The sequence below is a fragment of the Diadema antillarum genome, unplaced genomic scaffold (assembly GCF_040938485.1).
Source record: "Diadema antillarum isolate AM-2024a unplaced genomic scaffold, OU_Dant_1.0 scf00000231, whole genome shotgun sequence".
NCBI classification, from domain to species: domain Eukaryota; kingdom Metazoa; phylum Echinodermata; class Echinoidea; order Diadematoida; family Diadematidae; genus Diadema; species Diadema antillarum.
In genome coordinates this window covers 918078-940997 of record NW_027271120.1, presented here as the reverse complement: position 1 = coordinate 940997, position 22920 = coordinate 918078, and the positions used below count along the sequence as shown (strand labels likewise).

The following is a 22920-nucleotide window of genomic DNA, read 5'->3' as shown; positions in this document are numbered from 1 at the left end:
GTCGCTACAGTTCCCTGATAGTGTCCAGATACGATGTTCGATGCACAGACGAATGATCCTTGATGCACCGATGAATGATTCCTCTGACGTAACTCCAGAGGTGCAGGTTACGATAGTCCACGGTATAGATCCGGGGTAAAATCCACGATATATGTCCACGGGGAAACGTGCAGAATCCAAACGTTGTGACGACCACGTCCAGTTGATGCGTTGAATGATGATTCACTTAATAATGTTCAGCTAAAAATCCAGCCCATCACAGCTTTGCCGTAGCAATGTCCACTGACAGAAAAATATGGAGTCTATCTCCAATGTAGGCACATTAATTCTCTGCAGGCAAAAATGTCTCCCAGGCCTTATCTCCACAAACATAACAGGTCAGCAGGTAACACAGGACTGACTATAACAAGTCACTTCAGAGCCAGAAGTGATGTAACTCTCAGAGCAGAGGTGTTGGGTACTCTGCCTACTGCAGAATTTCTCTGGCTTATATACTATCCATTCACCCCCTTCTAGCACATTCTGTAACTCTCTCCAACCTGGGGCCACACATTCTAGCTCGTCCAAGTTCCAGGAAACCTGGATGACTCACTGCCTAACTATGTACAAAACATCATTACCAAGAATAACTACCAATCACATTGGGCTACAGGGACAGTGCCTCACTCAGCCAAACATGTAAGCACTTCCCAGAACTTTCTGGAATGGATGAAATCATTCTAGATTGAGTGAGCTATAATGTATTTCCTGTTACATGCATGTACTGTATAGCTACATTGTATACCACCTAGAAAATTCTCCACTTATCTGGTCAGCCTGTATGTACTATATGTATACCACATAGAATGTTCTCCATTAATCTGGTCCACCTGTGTAGATACACATTAAAACAACCATGCATACAGTACATCATACATGTACATAACTACTAGTGTGTACATTTGTGACAGGCACTCACGAAATTTGCGAAATTATATTACATGCACGCGGACATTCCTCGTTTTACAGTACTTACATTGTACTCTAAGAGCTGTTATTTTAGCTGGGGTTTAATTTTGGCAAATTTTGGTTTTCACCGATTCACTGATCCACCTGATTGTTATCGTGTACAAACAGGTATTAGTGCATGATATACGATAGCGTCAGTGTCAAATCATGAAAAAAAAAATCTTGCGGGAATGTCTGACCTCCTCATTCGTGAAAATATCTCTACACTGTAGTCTATTATAGAAATACAGCTTTTGAAGTACATGCACAAAAATGTACTACATGTAAATGATTAATTCTAATCTGAACCGTATGTAGCGGAAAAAACCCCAAAACAAGCAGGGATGGTTAAAACATACATGTACATATCCCTTTGATACAGGTTATCACTTCACATACTGATTTTACATGCACATCATGGTGTACTGTAGGTGCAACCACTTGCTTGTTTTTGTTTTTGTTTTTTGTTTTTTGACCACATTTTAAGCATAGCTGAATTGAGAACTCAATAGCAGTGTTAGCATAAATTTACAACAGTCCACTAGTAATGTAGAGTCTCAGATTTTGTGTGTGTACAAACTGGATGTGGTGATACCATGTAAATGAAGCTTTTCTCCAGGGTTCATGCTCCAGTTTGCTGGCATGCAGCATGATTGTTAGGCAAATATTTTGGTACCTGGTACAATACATTGCCAGAGGTCTCTCTCTGCGATCGTCATTGTTATTTTTTTCGTTGTGCCTGCTTTTGTCTTGTTTTGTTTTGTTTTGGTTTTTTTTTTTTTTTTTTTTGGGGGGGGGGGTGGTAATCTGATGCTTTTGCTTTGTCATGTGCAAAACCACAGACACTTGTACAATGTAGGCCTATACAGGGTGGCCCCAAAAGAACGGAACACCTAAGATTTTTAATTACAGCAATATTGTTGCACACATGTCATTATTTTGCATACTATTGGAAAGGCCATTCTTTTTCCAATAGAATGACACCAAGTTCTTTAATTTTGGTTAATGCGTTATGATTTAAGGACCATTTTTGTGAACCCTTGCAATTTTCAAAATGTGATCAATTTGCCCTCTCAGAGAAACCGAAATCAGCGATAATTCGGCTTGCCATAGAACCAGTAGCGTTCACAATGTGTGGAATGTGGACAACAGCTCTTTACTGTGAATGGAAGAGAGAGTGGGCAGGGCGGACGGTGTGATTGTCATTGTCCGTTATCATTGTGAATGAGACGACATGTTGGGCTCAATGAAGTGCTAAATTTAGCTGGAAAGTAGCGAGGTTAATTTAAAGGCGTGATTGGTAGTGGCGTGAGTTCATGAGTGGTTTAGGAATAAAGGCCGTACTTTTAATTGTAAGTATGCATTGATAAATACAGTGAGAATCTGTATCTATGAGTGGATTAGTAAAACTTGAATCATACCAGGCAAGTTCTACAAAATGCACACTAGGTGGTTCTGTGAACAGGGTAGCAAGTACACGAAGGGCAAGTTTTTTTCTATCAGCAAACGCCACCCCCCCCCCCCCCCCCCCACCCCACCCCGGCTCCCTCTTTCGTGCTTTTCGTCGCTGGCATGGAGAATAAAATATTCGGGGAAGAAGCCGGGTGCTTGTGGATTTAGCCGAATTCGCGTCCCTTTTTTTTTTCAAAATCCTGGATCTGCGCTCGCACCAGTTAAGCAAATTTATAGATATCTTGATAATTAATTCATGATCTTCATTATGCTTGATTTTCTTTATAGTTTTCATCCATCTGAACTTAATTATAAAGGTCAGAGAGCTGAGATTGAGAATTTTTAAAATCGGTCAGCCACATTGTTAAATTGTGTCTTCAAATTTCTTGCGACTGCTCGGAGATACCGTAATTTCACAATAGATGTCTCAGAGTCGTAGACTATAGCGGAGACATCTCTGCAACTGCTCTGCAGTCGCGAACTAGTTTCAAGCCGGGTGAGATACCTCTTAATTCGTTCATAAACTGACACAGCAACATTTTCAGTTCTCACTGTGTTTATCAATGTTTACTTAATTAAAAGTACATGCTTTATTCCTAAACCACTCATGAACTCACGTCAGCACTGCCACTCATGCCTTTGAATAAACCTCGCTATTTTCCATCTAAATTTAGCATCTCATTAAGCCCAACAGGTCGTTACATTCCCATGGATAACGGACAATGAAAATCACACCGTCCGCCCCACATTCCACACATTGTGAACACTACGTGTACTATGGCAAGCTGAATTGTCGCTGATTTCGATATCTCTGAGAGTGCAAAATGATCACATTTGGAAAATTGCAAGGGTTCACTAAAATGGTCTTAAAATCATAACGCATCAACTAAAATTAAAGAACTTGGTGTCATTCTATTGGAAAGAGAATGGCCTTTCCGATAGTATGCAAAATAATGAAATATTTGCAACAACAATGCTGTAATTAAAGATCTAAGGTGTTCCATTCTTTTTGGGCCACCCTGTATAGTACACTGTAGTACTTACATTGCATCCACTGCTTTTGATTTGCTGTTCAGTGAACATGAGATACAATACATTATACTTTATAGGAGATGTGCTTGTTCCCCCCTCCCCCCCCCCCCCCCCCCCCATTGTTATTAATGCTATGGCTAGTAGATATCTGGTCCTATGGCACCTATAACAGTTTGAATTTCATCTCTTAAGCGTTTTTGGTAAATTTAAGGTAAACAGGTGTGTTAAGTATACTAGGCCTATTAAAGCTTTATCTCAATAATTTTTGATACCTCTAACATAGCAGTTGACAATAAAATATTTCTTGTTGTATGGAAACCATTTCCCAATACAGTGTAATAATAATGTGCTTTCACATGTGTACATCACAGTAGAAGACATCCCAATAAAGATAATATGCTCAGGCTACTCAACCTGTTTCTCAGATGTCCATAACTTTCCTTACTTGTGAGATTATCTTGGGTATAGTTCAAACTTTCTTTGATCAGATGTTACGGCTGTGTGTATATCATCTTTCTCATGTTGGAAACATGTTTTAATACCCACCGTCAAAACATGTTTCAATACCTACTATCAAAACGTGTTTGCAAAGGCCTTTCAGACTGCATTTCTCGAGTTGTTGTTTTTCATCTCCATCGCAAGTCAGGTTGAGAAGAAGGCAGTTCCATTGCACTGTTTGACCCCAGGAGCAGAGGTTAAAGGACAAGTTCACCTTCATATGTTTGTTGATTGAAAGAACGAAGCAATATTTGTAGAACACATCAGTGAACGCTTAAGGAAATCGGACAATCTGTTCAAAAGTTATGAATTTTTGAAGTTTCTGCACAGTCACTGCTGGATGAGAAGACATCTATGTAGTTCAGGATGCCATATGCATAGAATGAAGTCAAAAGGACCTGACCTTTCAATCCTAGCAGAATATTTGTCAGAGGCAAAATGACAAAACAGGCAGGGAAAACAAGCACATAGTACAAGTGTATATATTTGTAAGGACTATACACAACAAGAACAGTCAGGAGAGGGCTAGGGACACAGAACAAAGAAAACAAAAGGAAGATTTGGAGGTCATGGGCAAGGAGCCCAACAGGTAAAGGGAGGGGGATTATACGAGGGTGGACAGACAAAGGGCAGAGGAGGGTCAGTGATGATCATGTGGACCTTGGGGGGGGGGGCAACCTTTGAAAGATAAGGATGAATAGGGAGCCAACATCAAACAAGATAAAGAACAACAGAGAGATAAAGAAAGGGAAAGAGTGAAATAGCAACAGCAAGGGGGGGGGGGGGGGGAGGGGGGGCTGAGCAAGCAACGAGCCCTAACCTGGTGTACCAAGAAGAGGGCAACAAAATGAAAGTGAGAGTCAACCAACAAATGCAAGTTATCAAACATATCAAAGTGTAAATAGAATAATAATAACAATGAAGATGATATTGGTAATAGTAATGGTAATGATAATTATGAAAATTATGCATAGAATGATATAAAAATGTAAAGAGAATTTAACAAAATTTTATTTTTTTTTTAAAAGTACACTATCCATCGACTTGTCACTGACATATCAAAGGGTCGTATTATTCCACCTACGTTCTAAAAGAGGCAAGTCAAGCGCTCTTTTATTATGCGAGAAAAGTGATAGAAAAATATGTTCAATTTTCTTCACACTCCCTTTTCTTTATATCAATCTACACATGTGACATTACAAGCTGTAGTAATCTTCTCATCCAGCGATGGTGGCACTGAAACTTAGAAAAATCATAACTTTTGAATGGATTGTCCGATTTCCTTCAAACTTTCATTGATGTATTCTCTTAAAATTGCTGCATTCTTTCAATTCACATGTACATGTACATGTATATCAAGGTGGACTTGTCCTTTAACTTACATACGAAATGTACAAATGTGCAATATGTGCTTTCAAAACGACTCTGTATCTTTATCAACTCTACAGAAATGTGCTTCTAGCTCAAACGAGTTTCAGGTTCCACTTTTTTTCAGCATTTGAAAAAGTCGTACATGTCCAACACGTAATCAAAACAGCTTTGCATTAATCATCTGCCCAAATCTCCCTGAAAGTCCTTTTGAAATCAGAATTTTACGCATGATAAGGGAATCACACTGGCTTGGAAGGAAGACTAGGATAATCATAAAATGATACATGTTGAATATTTATGAGGACACACCCTCTGTCGTGCCTCCACCAAGCAACCAATCAGGTGTGGAACAGGGTGCTGGCTCTCCTGTCTTGCAGCAGGATCAGGAACACACACACACACACACACACACACACACACACACACACATGAAGAGTGTATATAAAGCACCGGATGCATGGGAATGTAGCCATAAAACTATGTATAGCCATAAGAAGGATGTTGCATCAGCCTGATCAGCCATAGCCTGTAGTGGTGTGTATGTGAGTGTGTCTGTGTGTTTGTGTGAATTTCATGCATATGCATGGGGGGGGGGGGGGGGGGTTTCATGGAGCAGCTGATTCCCCTACCAGCAGTGTGATGCAATATCCCGGCATTGTTACTGCAGATACTGCAGGCTCCATTCACATTTGGTTGAATTCGTCTCCTTATCATCTGTGCGTCCTGAACTGAAGTTGAATTCAGGAAGGACGTTTTGTTGTTATTCGAGCGTGGGATTGCGTAAGGCTCTGGTGTTTGGGTGGAGCATGGTAGTTCATGGAACCACAACAAAACAGCCGAATGCTTGGTCTCACAAATGCTATATGCACCACCTCTAGTAGTGGCAATCGGCATGTGGAAGGATACGGTTTGAATCGCTCGGAATTGGATGATACTCTCGCAGGAGAAGAATCTGCGATGGGAAGGCAGGGCTGTCCCGAAAGTGACGAGAACGAAATGCAGCCAGCGCTCAGGGAGAGGGAGAACTCGGAGAGCCTGACCTGCAAGCAGTGCGTGGTGGGGAAACGCTGCAGAACATTTATACCCATGCAGGTCAGTTTGGGGCATCACAAACCTGGCACCTTGCCCACTTACATTTGGTTCCTATGTTGTCAGTTCAAGTTTGAGGTTGCTTCTGTCGAAGTATGGTAACCATCAATTTTTATGACCCTGTAAATCATGTATAAAGTGAAAGACTGTGTGGTATGATGTAGAGTGTATTAATACCTGCAAATGTTTATAGTGTGCCTGGTTGTGTCTGTGTACAATTGTACATCATAGTTTACAAACACTGTAGGTCATGTCAGGACAGTTACATTGGAGTTGGTGGCTTTGTTGGTCTGGTGGAAGAGACTTCAATGGAAATCAATACATTGTTTGCATGATTAATAAAGCTCTGCATGCTGGCACGTTTCAGTGTCTCCAAACATCCTGTATAAGTAGAAGTCAGTAATTACATGGAAGTGATGGTAAAAGAGGAAACAGTTAAGACTGGTGTGTACTGTAGATGGTGGTCCATGGTGTGAAATGAATCAATACTGCCATGGTACACTATAGGGCTTTTTACACTTGTAAATTTTTGCTTCGTCCCGTACCAACGGTGGGGCTAAGGGGGGGGCCTTAGCCCCACCGTTGGTACGGGACTATCCTTATCCCACTTTCTGTTTACACTTGTTTTTGCCAAAGTGGGCTAGCCCCACCTATAGTCCCGTACTATCTGGCCCTGCAAAATAGCAGGGTTAGCACCGCAATTGCAGTGCTAACCCCGCAATTGCGGTGCCAAGCAAGCGAGTGTAAACAGAACGAAAAAATAATCCGGGGCTAAGCGACGGAGACGAAGTCCGACCCCCACTGACCAATCAGAAACGAGGTAATCAATTGCTGCCGGTGCGTGCATGTACGTGTACAGTGCACAGCGTAATCATGAATATTCATGTGGTTTGGAAAGTACCGGACTAAGAAATATGACTGTAAAAAGGTCAATTTTCTCCTTAGCCCCGGACAAGAGCTTAGTATGGGACTAATTGGCGAGTGTAAAAAGCTGAAAAAATTGGTACGGAACTAACGATAGTCCTGGGTCAGAGAAAGTACGGGGTTTAGAAACACATGTGTAAAAAGGACTTATGTAGGCCCTATGCATTAAAAAAAAATGAAAGGATTATCCGTTTAGTTACAAAGCTCTCTGAAAGTGTAACTTCAATGTCGGCTGAATTTCTAATTCATTCCCAAACTGACATTTTATGTCAGTGTATACAAACCCTATGTCATACATTGTAGTTTAGATTACCCTGTGGTAATTAAAGTTTTACGTATATTGTATTTGTCTTCACATCTTTTGTGGACTTCTCGAGGCATGTTAATCTAGTCACTTTTAGATGTTAGCAAACACTCTGTCATCTATAAATGGTTATTTATTTACATTGTACACTTTGCTCTTCAAGGATCTCTCTGATTACAATTCCATTGACACTTCATCTCAACGTTTACAGGTTGTATGTTAATACTTCCTTCAAAAAGAAATATGGCAATTACATTATTGTCATTTTTGTTTTTCAGTAAGTGGTGTCTGATGGTTCCAGTTGGCTCCAAAAAACATGTATATGGCCGGTAAAAAGAATATTTGTCATTATAAAATCTCTTTATACTGTACCATTCAATGGTTGATTAGAAGCTGGCTATGACGTGATTCTTGACTCGTACCATCAATGTAGCCACACCCTGGCCGAATGATGATATCAGTCACAACAGCGGAAAAGTGTGGGAGTGCTGTGATTTCCATTGTGCGCTTGCAGGGAATCATGAATTGTATTCTTACGCATGCATTGTAATTGCCAGACTAAGGAACTCTATTGACATTGCATCCACACGCAGAGGGAACAACCACATCCCTTGTAAAAAGCAATTAAAGTGATGGTTAAGGAACGAGACAGCATCTGATAAAGACAAAAGAAACCCTTCCAAAGCACAACAACAACCAAAAAACAACAACAACAATAACAAATCATACCCTTATTGGAGTAAACATATTTTCATTAAAAAATGATAAAAACCACTTCCAAAACCTATTAATTCCGTCAGATTTACTATTTTTCTATTGAAGGAGAGCTCTTCAAGGGCTGACATGTGTTTTATTCCCCTTTATAGTTGATCACCTTGTCCAAATAGTAGTTTTACAAAAGCATCTAACTACTGCTTGCTACAAATGTATGTAAGCAAAAGTCCTGTTACAGAAAAAAAAACTTATCAATATAGTTTATTTTCATTGTACAATTGTATAAAGTAAGCTAGTGCATTTTGACATATATTTCAGTGCCTCCTATTGATACATATTTCTGCTGATGCCATTTTCAGTGAAATAATTCATACTGACTGAGAAATATTGTGATTTTTGAAAAGTTGCCACCTAACTCTGAAAGTTGCTAGCCCCCAAATCAGAAGTGCTGTAATTATACATGTACAAGCTAGGAAGATACAGTAGTCTATAGATGCAAGTTGTGATCATTTTTTTTTTATGGTACCCAGTTAAATTAGAATTACACTGAATAGAATCTTATACAGAATTTATAAATCTTGTGTAGCAAGCTAAAAGGAATATTTTAGCTCATCTAGTAAAGCTGAATAGCTCAAGTGAGCTATTGTGATTATTCTGTGTATGCTGTGCCTCGTGCATTTATAAGTTTTACTTGTTCACATTTTTCAGGGCCCTCTGGTAGAGCAGTGAAAACACTGAAGAGGCTACCCTGGGTAAATAAGACCTTATCATCATCATCATCATCATCATTTTTATCCTCTTGAAAACTGGGGCTGAATATTGAACCAAACTTGACATGAATCATCAATGGGGAGAGTGGGAGGGGGAACATATTTGGTACAAATTTATGATGAAGGTGCCCTTCAGGAGGGCTGTAGGATGGGACCCAAATACCCCAAATTTTGAGGATATTGCCCGGGGGGTCTGTAGCAACTTTAGTACAGTTGAACCTCTCTTATCCGGCCTCCCTTTATCCGGATCTCTCTATTATACGGACGCAATCTCGCCGTGATTTTAAAAAAAAAATAATTACGGGAGGAAAGGGGGATTCCCAACTCCTTGAGAACTCCTACACAAACACAATGAATTACATATACTTGATACATTTCTTAATAATTATTTAGGTAAATCATCCCAAGAATTTATTAAAAAAAATAATTTCATTCTTGCAAACACGAACCTCTATTTTGGGGTCTGTTACTGAGTGTAACAATGAAAAGGTTGCAGTATACACATTACTACATGTGGTACTACAATGGGCTACATCAGTACATGTGTATGTATATACATGTATAAAGCATTGAGTCTCCCGTATCCGGCCAAATCCCTTATCCGGATGAGCCCCGGTCCCGACTTGTCCGGATACGAGAGGTTCAACTGTATCTAGATCTCCAAGATTTTGAATAGTCTGTCTCAGGCGGAGTGCCATGAATTCAAAGTGCGATGCTCGTGAGTTTTATACCCCCAGCTCTCTCTCTCCTTCTCCCTCTCTTTCATCTAAAAAATTGCTCTGTAAGAAAGACAAATAGTAGTCAAAACATGCATTCGTATTTGGGGAGTTTGTTTTGGTGTGTTAGAGTAGCACAAAAATGAAATCTATGAGCTATAGTACAAAGTTTTTATCATTATGTACTAGTTAATTGTTCCTGTCATCAAAAGAATTTATGGCACCATTTTTTCGTAATGGACTGATTTCATGTTGCCCTGATGTGATTAGCTTTTTTTTTTTCTTTCTTGTAATATATGAAAGGTAGATAATAGAATGGGCAGGAAAAAGGTAAAAGAGGAAAGAGGAATCCTGCAATAAATACAAGAGATCTCTGACAGATGAAGTGATTGACTGCACTATGTATGACCTTTATATCACTTAATTTTATCTTTGCATGATAAGCAGTATCTGTGAGTTGCTGTAGATAGTACAACATAATTTATGCCATTGGAGCTGGCTTTTTTTTTCCTTCTTTTCTGCCAACTTTCATTCTGTGATCTACACAGTGCTGAACACACACACATACACAGAGATCAAAAAATGAAAAATAAAAAGGTGTGTGACGGTCAAAATGTTTGTATGTCACTGGTTCACCTTGACTAAAAGTTCACACCATTGTCATCTTCTAGCATGTGTGATACATACTGTAATTAACATCAATGCCTCTGCTATTATATCCCCATGTGGTGTTGTTTAGGTTTGCAGGTGGTGCCAATGAAAACAGTGCTAGGGTGGGGCAGGATTTGAATGAGGAAGTGGCCACCCCATTGTGTCAATTTTGTACTTCCACCCTGCTTGGAACATTGTTGGAAGTCGGGGTTCAAAGTTGAGCCCCATTCTGTACCCTTCTCTCGTGTCATTGATGCCAATATGGACTGTTGTTGGTTCTGCTGAGTTCACATTCAGCCCTGATTGTATTCTGATGTCCAGTGTAGTGAATATCAAAACACCAATCACCGCAGTTCAGGTATTGTTATTTCGTAAAAGTACCAAATGTCTGAATCGCATTTGCAGCATTGGTTACATTATGTGAATGAATTTGTACCAAGTTGTGTAATATTGCCAGGATAGTCGAAAGAGGGAAGCATCCATCTTTCAAATGATTTGTTGAAAAGCCATATTAAGGGTCACAGTGCAACAAATGGCATTTTAGCTGTATACTGTAAACCAGAAATGTTAAATTTCACAAATTTTGCGAGAGCCAAGATTTGCGAAATGAAAATGCTTGCGAAAGTTCTTGTCTACACTGTATGTATTGAACGCCAATGGCAATTCGCAATACACTGTACACGTGTATTTCATGCTGCAAAAATATCTTGCTTTTCAGTATACTGTCATTTTGAAGTTAATCCAAACTTCTATGAATCATAAAATTTCTGTGTAATGCAGTTCTCCGCACAGATTTTGACCAACCATTGTAGGGTTTTATATTTTTGTCCAGTATACAGTAATTTGTCTGCTCTGAATCTACACTGTATAACAACTCAGCAATGTGAAATGTCCTTATCTAGAGTAAAATATCCCGTTTGCGGCAGTTTAAGCATTGTTAAGGGTTTTTCCAACTTGTAAACAAATCAGGCAAATTATTTTCAACCATTTCATATATCATAGACAAGATTATTCATTAACACAATTGTTTTCATAAAAGAAATTTACCATTGACCAACGCAGTTTTCATGATTTACCAGGGCAAAACCCGTCACAATTTTCGCCGATAAGGGCGATATGCGACGTAGTATTTCTGCTTGCGGCACGATGTACAATCCCTATGCAATACGCGCGTGCTCCGTGATCTTTAGCTGAACGCCTTCACATGTCTCGCGAACATTGCGTAAGCGCCAATTCCCATTGCGAAAGCACGTGAAAATAGCGGCCGCACATGCATTGGCCGCAAACAAGATCGCAATTCTGGCGGTGTTGTTGATGTCTTTCTCGTGTTTTTCTCATTTTTTTTCGATGGTAACATCCACTTTCCGAAAAAAATAGCGGCCCACATCGGCTCGCGAAAGTTCTATTTTACGTGAGGATATGTTTTCAAAATCCATGAACATCGAGAAAACGACAAAAAATCAAGTTTCTTGGACCATTGTTTCTTAACTGTTATGTTAAGAAGTACCGAAAATTTCATTTTGGATGCGATATGTTGTCATTTAGGTGAGAAAATTTCACTTTCGTCAGAGATCGTGCCCATTTTATCGGTTGGTTTTTGTTGATTGCTAGTGTGTTAGTACATGTATATGTGTAGTGTGCATGTAACAGTGCAATGCAGTGTTTAGCGGTATATTACCGTGTATGTTGTACCTGCCGCGAACGGCTGCACGGCCGCTTACTGACGCAGTTACTCTAGTTAATAAATGGAAGATATTTTTCCTAAATCTCCCTTGATAGCTCTAAAGTAAACAGGTGGAAAATATGTTTTCTTTGGCAGTACATGGTTGAAAACATATCAAAGCAATCTTAATGAGGAAGTCACATTCCTTGTTTTCTTTGCTGTGATGTAGATACCTTTCTTGTGTGCCTCAATCCTCTTCTTTACATAGGAATATCTTTGAGTCGATCAGATGGTCTCTGCTGCTTATGCCTAGAAATGTGGAGGACTTACTTGTCCACAGTTGTTACTTACACTGTTGGTCATATATTTTTAAAGTAAGCACTCCTGTTTGTTAAGGCTAGAACCCAATATGTGGTACACAAAATACTTCCAGTAGTAGTACATGTACCTTGATTTCAGCAGTAGCCTGTGATTTGAGGTATTTTGGAGTTTTTTAATACCAGAGAAGACACAGGTTTTGCAGAAGGGGGGGGGGGGAGGGGGGGGGGGGGGGGCTCATCACAATTTTGACAGTTTGTTCATTGAGAATTTTATGAAAGTTGTAGACTACACACTTCGGCAGTGACACAAATTTGCCAGCCTGAAGGTCATGATACATGTACAAGACTACTGTGGTAAGCCACTTATCCTATATGTAATGCTAAGACTCCCATTTTTTGCCTCCTCCCTTGATTTGCCTCCATTTTATTGCTGAATTGAAACACGATGCAGCCTGGGTCACCTGGCAGGTCAATGCTGGGGAACACAATGCGTTCCCAACCTTGGGAATGACCTCTCCCATTGTTTTCACTTCCCCAAACATTTATCTAGTTAGTAGTACTTGGTTTTGAGTGCAGATTGCACTGCCTGACAAACCAGAATTACTTTCATGTGTATTGAAAAAAAACCCCAAAACACCACACGATATACTGATCCACCCTAATAAGACTGTTAAACAAGAGATGGATAGTGTATGAGAGACACGTTTTCAGGTTACATTGTACCATACACTGGGTGTCTATTTCTTGATATTATGATGCTTTGCATTGGGTTGCTCCTGGGGCCCGTTGCATAAAAGTAGGCATTTTAGGTGATTTTTCAAAATGATATAAGGCCAGGAAAAATTAGTGTAGATTGAAAGCCCTACTCTTCCCATTCACAAATCTTTTTGAATTTTTCAAATCGGTCAAGCGGTTGCAAAGATATAGGCGTTTTAATGTCACAAGACATGCCCATTTTTCAACCCGGGGTCAAAGGTCAATCTTTTGTTTTACTTTGTTTTAACAATGGCACCGCCTGAGCATGTACACAGACAACTAAATTGCCTATAATTCCTTTACTGTTTGAAGTATGACAATGAAACTTGCAGGATATGATGATGATAGATTGTGTCACAATTTTGCACTGTTTTTAAAGAAATATGATTCATATTTTGAAAATTATGAATATTAATATTCATAAAAATGCATATAAATACTTGTAACAGAGTGATGAATCACAATAACTCAACAAAATTTGCAGGATAGCTTTGTATAATATTTTCCCACAAGTCTACAATAATTTTTTCATGAACATTACATTAAAAATATTAATATCAATATTAAAAAGTAAAATATAATGTATGTTAATAGGTAATGGTTAACAATACCAGGAAAAAAGTGCAGATTTGCTAAATGACATGTTTTGCCAGAATCCTGTCAGAAGGCCACATTAATATTATTCATACAAATATGAATACTGATATTCAGATGAAGATATGAATATTAATATTCATATTGGTCCATATATCCCTGGCCATAAATGTTCGCAATATCTGGGTGGAAGTTGCCTTTCATCTTCATATCACTTTCTGCCACAACTCTGCAATAGTATCAAATTCATATTTTTCATTTTTTGACAAATACGAATATCAATACTATACACACACACACACACACACACACACAATCACACAATTCATGGCACACATACATCTTTTGCAGTTCGCAGGTATAGAAACAAAGCACTACAAAACGCAAGTTCAATAAATCGTTGAGAAATGTATAGATGTATTCTGCCATGTGATTTCAAATTCACTTTATGTTCACTCTACTGGAGTTGCCTTCAAAGAAATACAGAGCAAAAACCTATATCAAGTCTCAGTCAGGTTTTAAATTTTGGGTTTGAAAAATGCATACTGATGCAGTACTGGGAACACATGGATAATCAGCACTATCCAAACATTATAACAGTTCCACTTACATAACACATGTGGAAGCACACATTAAGTGTGAAGAACATGTGTGACTTATATGTTATATATGACATCAAACACCAATGATCGGCCTCTATCAGGGAGCTGAATGTGAGTGGGGCAGCGATGAGCCTGCAGAGGATTCTTCTAGCAGCTGACTTGGCTGGACGGCAGAAAGGTTTGTTGGGCCTGTTACATGTCGTTGAGAGGATCCACTTCCAGCTTGGCCAGAGGGAAACACAGAGTCATGTTCTGTTATAAAGAAGTATGATCAATATTTGATTACTTTACTTTGATTTTATTAGATTTAAAAAATAGTTCAGAGTCCTGGCTACATGTACAGTAATCACAGATTAACAATCTGTTTTGCAAAACGTTATCCAGATTATGACTTTATAGAGCCTGTGAAAATCTTGAGGCAAAATTTTAACAAATTTCTTAAACAAAAAAACAACAACATATATAGAATTGCAGTCTGTAAAGTTCAAGTTTGAAGTGTCACAATTTTAGGATAAGACCTTGCTTATTTGTCTCGCCCTCACTGGCCTCAGATTGTGTGTGCATGCATGTACGTACATGTTCACATGAAAAACCAGAAATCTAAAAATAATAATAAAAATAAAATAAAATAAATGAGTCACAATTTTGGGGGTTAAAGATGGATATATATAACATAAGGAATGAACTTGGATTTTGTTTGCTGGCTACACCACTGCAGTCACCTTCAACATCCATGACAATAAGAAGGCACACATACCCGCCCAGTCACCTGAAAATAAAGTCATAATCAAACTGACATGAATTACTCTAAGAATACGAAGATTGAAGGCTTCAGGCTACTCTGTAGGAAATACTAATGAATTGACAGTCAAGCGCTTAGTGTCTCATATAATCATCATCACTAGTCTGATCAATCTTGGTTCTTCTTCAAGCACACTGTCTAAATATCGAGCCAAGACTCATGAATGTTTCTGCTCAAAACTTGAGTTGAAACAAAACACTAAATATCAATTTGTCAGTCACAGAAAATTAAATGTAAATGGTGTAATTTCTGCTTTTTATATTTACGTAGGTTGACGTTAGTGACATAGCTAGGCCTAGTGCCCTCTTTATTAGCACGAGCAGCACTAAGTGCTGATATTTGTCATACACTTAAAAAATTACGGTAATTTCCCCTTCCTCCCAGCTCAGTGGTGTTCAGTACGAAGAATCAGAGAATGAATTCTGTAATTACGTAAAATACTTCACAGTAATTTTACTCCTGTAATTTCACAAAATATAACTATACTTGGAATACCAGGTTACAAGTAAACTATTGTACTGAAGTTTGAATTGTAGAAACTGAAGAAATTTTCCAAAAATTCTTGCAAGTTGCAAAGAAGTCTTTTCAAGTTGCTACTGTCTGTAAGTAACTCTAGCCCGACCAGACGCTAAAAAAAAAAAATCATCGGTGTTACTCCGGCCTCCAATCTGACTTGTATACTAGTACTGTAACTCAATCTGTCAAATGTTCATAGTTTTTAGGTCGTCCAGAGGGAATATTTGAGAGAGACACTTCATAACAACTAGGGATTTTGAAAGTTGCTGTCAAAATAATCCGATCGAATTTCGATCGAAGTACGAAGTGGAACAAAGCCTGCTCTGCTTTGCAGGTCAGGTGTACACAGTGCAGTAGCTCACATACATAACGTGTACTGTAGTATTGGCAAGTCAGTGTGCACGATCGTGACCACTACATTGATCAAAACATACGGTCGGTAACAAAAACCTGATCATAAATCTGACATTCAAACCCGAAATTTTCGTGAAGGATAGTATAAACTAAATATGGAAACAAATTAAGTCACTCTTGGGGGGTCGTGCCACAAGGGATTTTGATTAAAACATCGTCGATTCCTTCGTACCAACAGCAAGGGTTATCACACATCGCATTTGTTGTTTACCGTACTTGTTTACAACACATACCAAACGGAACGATCCATTCGCCATGCAGGTAAATCAACAGAATGAGGTAACTGAAAATGCAAACTTTGCCACAATGATGACCGGATATTTAATCGATTGGCATTAAGATTACTCTTCACTATTAATAAAAATGATCAGCAGGCCAGCATCGTCTTTTACAAAGCTATAAAAAGACCACACACACAAACATCGCAACACTACGATACCTGTCCGTAATGGATCGTTCACGTAAACAAATCACTGCTCGACATGCTCTCAGCTGTCGACAGCTGCGTGATTGCAGTAAAAACTCGCTTGGAAATTGAACGGACAGTGCTGCCTAAAAATCACTCTAGCATCAAAATGAAATCATTTTTCACCATGAAACTTCACATAAAGTTTCTTGAAACATGATATTATCTACTTACGTGTGAAATGGATGGATCTTGGCGCATCTGGATAATGAAATCTTCAAGCAAACTTTTCTTTTAGCTCAGACGTCATGAAGCTTCATAATAGGTGATCCATTTCACATATCATCGGAATTGTCAATGTTTACTCTGTCTGTTCGGATACTTTCGGAAATTCATCGACCAATCACATTGATGCTACGACCCTCAGAAGTTAGCGAGGTATTCCGAGCAATTTCGGAGAGTTTCTGAAAAGACGGTGCCGTCGACCCAAAACTCTTCTTGGCAGCGCTGCACACGCAAACCCTATGGAGTGACCTTCACGCCCCATAGACTCAGTGTGGGGCAGCGGAGCGGTTGAAAAAAAGTGTCACGTGACTGAAAGGCCTAATAAAAGTTACAATTATGGTAGCTTTGCCATCCAATGGTAACTGCCATGGTAACAATACTCAACAGCCAATCAAAATCAAGAATTCCATGGAAGTTACCATTGGATGGCAAAGTTACCATAATTGTAACTTTTATGCAACAGGCCCCTGTTCGTGGTACATGTAAGATTGCTTCCCCCCTCCCCCCAACTTGTTTCAGTTGTAGAAGCCTACATTGTAGGTGTGAATTTCTGGATTGCAGAAGAAATTTGAGTGTACATGTAGGCCTACATGCTCTCATTTTCTTGTATTTTTAAATGCAGAATACACAAGTATACATGATTTTGTAGATTACATGCAAAAAATTGTGATGTCATGATAGGATCCCATGTTCCCATGTAATTAACAGATTTAACGTTCAAATGGTCATCTATAGCAGATTGTGCAGACGTTTGCTTTTTATTGACTTCCTGCACAATATACGAATGCCTAAAAAAAGTAGTCCTCTTTGTAACACATTCTTCAAACAATGATGTATGGTGTATAATCTCAGTCTTAAAAGCCACATATTTGGCACATGAAACGTCACATATTTAGGTACAAATGGATCTGTCTCTTACATCATTTTTCTGAGTGCTCAGCTCCTTTTGACTTGAGTATGACTAAAAGGAAGATTCCTACTGTAAGTCTGAGGTGAATACTTTCTAGAATTGTAGAAACTTTGAGCTTTGATGATAAAGCCAACCACCAGGTGTTTGTAATGGCCATTATTCAAGAGTTAGTACCAGGACTTATTTTTATGACGCATTTTGTTTTGTTCGGTAATGGGTCACTGACTCTTTGTAACTCCACACACATTAAATGTAGAAACACATGCATTTCACATGCATGTAAAGGTACAGTGTATCTCTCTCTTACTAATTCATTGCTGCAAATAGTGGTCTCAATAGCATGTGTACAAATGTTGTACACAGTCTGTTTTTCATTCAGTAGAATGATCCGACTTGGCAGAACACCCACCATCAACTTCAGTATTCCACTTGCGCACGTGCATGTATGCTGAATGCATGATATATTGTGGTGGGTGCGAGCCTGTCGCCATTTTATGCATTCTCCCTATAAAGTGTGCGCGCATGGGACACTGCAGTGATGGCGGACTTTGCTGCCAGGCTGGATTGGCCTGTAAATGAAACTCACCTTAATGGTATCTTAACCCGTTGAGGACGAGTCCTGAGTATACTCGGGCAAGGGTCTATGGGAATTGCGTGTTGTAGCAAAATCAGCCCATCCTCAATGGGTTAAAGTTTTTTTCTATGATTAGAACCACAAGATTTCTCAAGGTTTAATGCTCTATGGGGGGGGGGGGGGGTTCCACTCGTAGTTTAGCATCACCCAGATGCAATAATCAATAATCAGCAAACTCGCAAGTTAGCATGATGTCTCCGTGAACGTGAACCCTATTCCCCTTCAGCTTCTGGATCAACCTCCAGAGCGTGATGTAGGCCTACCCTACTGTCTTGTCGCACCATGATCAAGTTTATTGCTAGCATGCTTGTACACTACTGTATGTATTTTCTTCCAGTTCTGTGGTTTTATCATCGAGTGGGACTCTCGCTCGAAAGTGTGAATGCGCTTTGTAGTAAAGGGGGCCAAGACCATATCATCAATTATTTGGATTAGCTGCTATTGATGATTAGCTACTCTAAACATAACTCGATTTCTACCATTATCAGGCGGCCTTGCATTGCTGAGGTTGACAGTGCCTCTTGTTGTCGTACATGTATGTAGGTATGCACAGTGGGCAGCAGACCCTAGGACCCATGATCTTAGCCTGGATGAGTAACCACATAAGCCATTCAGTTCATATCCTTGAAAAAACTTTGTGCTCTCTCTACCCATGGACATACAACGTTAGGTCCATGCTCTACCCTACCACACCTGGCTACCATTGGGTGATGACTGGAAAAAGAAAGGGGTGGGGGATTGGTGTCAAGCTCCACAGGAAAATCATGTGATTGTGGTCAATTTCTAATACCACTCAGCTGAAACAAACTCTGGCCTTGTATAATTGTTAAGTTTTTAGGTGCGAAATTACCATCCAGTATGATTCAGTCTGTACGTATTGTTGAGTTTATATCTAAAGTTTGAGATAGGTTTATGAAAGCCATTAGTTACCATTTGGAGGTGAAACAAAAACCCAGCTTTAGTGCTTCAAACTAGTTCTAAAATGTGAGTTTGGGACAAAAACAACTGATGTAAAAATTGTAATCAGTATAATCAATGTTAAGTATTGTTATATAAAAATACAGAATGTGAACAATAGTTAAAATAAGATTGTGTCTAGAATTTGAACAGTCTACAGTTATGGTTTATTGAGAGAAATAGTGGTATCTCCTTTAATATATTTTATGCTCCATTGCAATTTTTTTATGTGGTAGGATGTTTTGTGATACAACTGACCTACACATAAGCATCAAATGTGATAACTCGAACTTTTAAAAATCACTGCTCCCAATGGTAAACAGTAAACTGCAAGGTCAAGTAGGCAAATAGGATCCCAGATTATAAATAGGCCCTACTATTCCACTGTTGCTCCCTTCAAAAGCATTATTTTTTAGACTGTTCTCACAACGCTCGAAAAGCATAATTGCAATGCGAAATTACAATTGCGATTACAAGTACACTGTAGGTTGAATTATCATCCGTTCACTACTCGAGGAGCTAGGAGGGCTTTGTGGATTCTGCAATTTTGAATTTCAGAGCAAGAAGGGGGAGGTGTGACTTTTTTCTGAGTTCCCACCAATCACTCTTTAGCGGTAAATAACGTAGGCTTTGATTTGCAGTGCGAGCATTTGAGGAACACAGTTTTTCTGTTGAAGTGGCTGAAAGGTCAGGGCATGTTCTGCCCCCCCCCCCCCCCAAAAAAAAAAAAAAAAACACTATACACTTAAACACAATATTCGATACATTGTTTCCCATTTCCTTTCCAAGTCATTAGAATGGTGCATACATGTACATTAACATTTATAACCTGACCTGCAGTGTAGAGCTTCTTTCACAGGAGAACCCATTAATAGCCCCTGAGCATGTGATAGAGCTGAACTATCGTTTGCACTGTACATATCAGTAGCAATGAGGTCCTCCCACGCATGAGATGATAAAACCACCAACTACATGCACTGACTGAACAACTAACTTGGACATGATTGTGAATTAAAAAGTTGGAAATATATACAGAAAAGTGATTAATTTTAAAAAATGTGGAACATCCATTTCTTCATGTTTACTGTGCGTAGTAAGATACTTGTATAGATGCGTCTATTTATATCTAGATCTATCCATCTATATGTCTGTATATTCATCCATCTTGTACTTATATTTGTGTGTCTATGTGTTGATGTCTGCAATTAGTCTCCCAACGTAGCAGTCGATCATACATGTCTGCAATCAAGCACTATGCCCACGCCAAGACCATGCAAAGTTATTTTGGCTCGGCAAGGATTCGTAGTAATGGCCGAGAGCATCTCGTGGCATTGGAGTGCTGACGTTCATTCATCCCCGCTGTGAGTGGGTGTTTGGACATGTGACGTAATTGCTTCCTTCGTTGCGTCCATTCTGACAGCGTGATCCCACGTGGGTAGCCCTTTGTGATGAAAAGCTCCTACGCCATCACGTTGGCAGCAATACAGAAAATGAATGGAATGCCTTCAGGAGCTGTCAAGCAGTCAATGGTCGGCCTGGTACCACACTTACGTAATAAAAGATTTGGGAGAATGGAAGTGAGGTAGTATTAAAAGTAGCCTGATGACCTTATAGTCTTTCATTTCAAGTCCTCCTCGTGATCACTACCTGGTAAGAGATTTATGATAGGAATTACATTGATGTTTTGTGACTGCAATTTAAAGGGATGGTACAGTATTGGTGGAGATGAAAATTGGGCTTTAGCGTTTTTGCGAGATACCAAGAAAACACTTATGAAATAGTACAGAGCATACCATTTTTAGAAGAATTCAAAGTTTATTTGATAAATATCGGGTTTGGAATAGCTGTAACATCCAAAAACATAGTAAAACAAAACGATCATAATAAAATGTGGGTCCCACACTTTATTAGGATTGCTCTGTTTTGGATATCTCGGCCATTTCAAAACCAATTTTCATCAAATAAACATTGAATCCCTCTTGGAATTACATGCTCTTTCATATTTCATAAGAGGTTTCTCACTATCTCACCAAAAAATGATAAAAACCTGAAGTTAAGTCTCAACCAAAACTATACGATCCCTTTAAGGTTGTTTTAATCGAAAGAAAACAACAACAAACAAACAGATACATTCAACATAAACCTGTCTCAGCTATCTTTATGTGAGAGCAAAGTCGTGAAATCTGATCTTCAAGTTATTTTGTAACATCCGAAAGTTATTTCCCTCAATTTTTCTCCTTATTTTTGTAATAGCAGACCCAAGGATGCCTTACACTGTATCTCTGTATCAATAAAAACAAAAATCAGTGCAAATCTTTGTTGTTTGTGTTACTATTCGTGTCATTATGTTATTGACATGCTTGCTGAACAATGAGAATGCACACAGTGTAATGATAATGCAGAGTATAAACCTGTCCATATTGGTCTTGTGACTAAAGCATCAATCTGATTTTATGATTTACAGTTCGTTCAGTGATTGACACGTGTCAAGAAGTTTTTCGTTCTGACAAATTAGACTAAAAGAAAACCTTTCAGTTGTCATGTGTATGTGTGTTTGTGTGCAGGATGAAGAAAAAAAAGGAGGTATTCCCAATTAATGTCCAACATGCAATGTCCAAGCTTAATGATGAAACAAGACAATATCGTTTATGAGGTTCAAGGAGATACACTGTTAATGACTTTCTCCACTGCCATTCGAGTGTTCACTTTTTAGAAATGATGTTTTTAATGCATATTGCCTCATTCATTGCTGAGCTGTTGCTGATATATCTTTTATGTCACTTATGACTTCTTTGGAGGGTCAATTCCTCATTAAGGTCTTCAGAGTTTCATCTAAAAGGTGCAAGACATGACACATTTCCCTGCCCTTTTTGTGTATTGGTGTGGTCCTTTCTGTAATGAGGGAAGCTTGATGCTAAGACTATTAAAGCTGGTGTGATACTGCACAGACCCGTCTTCATGGTTTCTTCCCCTACATTCCAAACAGTCTTTGCATATCTTGACGGGCAGAAGTGTGTCATGTGCTATGGTAGTGGGAACATAATTATAGCATAGTGAAAGATAGGTAGTTGGATAGATGTATATTGTTCGACAGAAAGATAGAGAAGAGAGAGTTAGATTCAGAGTAAATGTTCTGAAATGTTCATCTGTTTTGTTTCAGTTCAATTCAATTCAATTTATACTAGGTGTTTGTCATACAAAAAACATTTCCCACTTTTGATCCTTAATAGTTTGAAAACTATACATCAGATAACACTGTCATTGATATGAGTAATAGGAGAAGAGTGTACAATTTAGTTGGAGGTGATTTGAATATGAGAGCATATATATATATATATATATATTTTTTTTTTTTTTTTTTGGTAACACCTAGCACCTTACATATAAACCTGTATCTGCTAGGTTATTTTAAATACTAAGTAACCTGGCGGATAGTTGGCAATCACTTAATTCTGCCAGAAACTTACCTGTCATATTCAAGTCTTGCAAATACTCTCAGAAGCAACAATTGATAATCCCATGTGAAGGACATTGTGACACAAAAGGGATTAGG

At 38.8% G+C, this 22920-nt stretch overlaps 1 protein-coding gene across 2 annotated transcripts in view; it reads left to right on the top strand.

Moving 5' to 3' along the window:
- The window catches only part of LOC139724814 (sestrin-1-like), an 80849-nt gene that overhangs the window by 9121 nt on the left and 48808 nt on the right, over positions 1-22920 (top strand). Inside the window, exon 1 of one of the 2 annotated variants that reach the window (XM_071635938.1) lies at positions 5967-6432. The exons of the other annotated variant lie outside the window; for it this stretch is intronic. Coding sequence (XP_071492039.1) covers positions 6157-6432 — 276 coding nt within the window. The 5' untranslated portion in view covers positions 5967-6156. Of the gene's footprint in view, positions 1-5966; positions 6433-22920 lie in introns of those variants that run through there. 2 annotated transcript variants of the gene reach the window in all.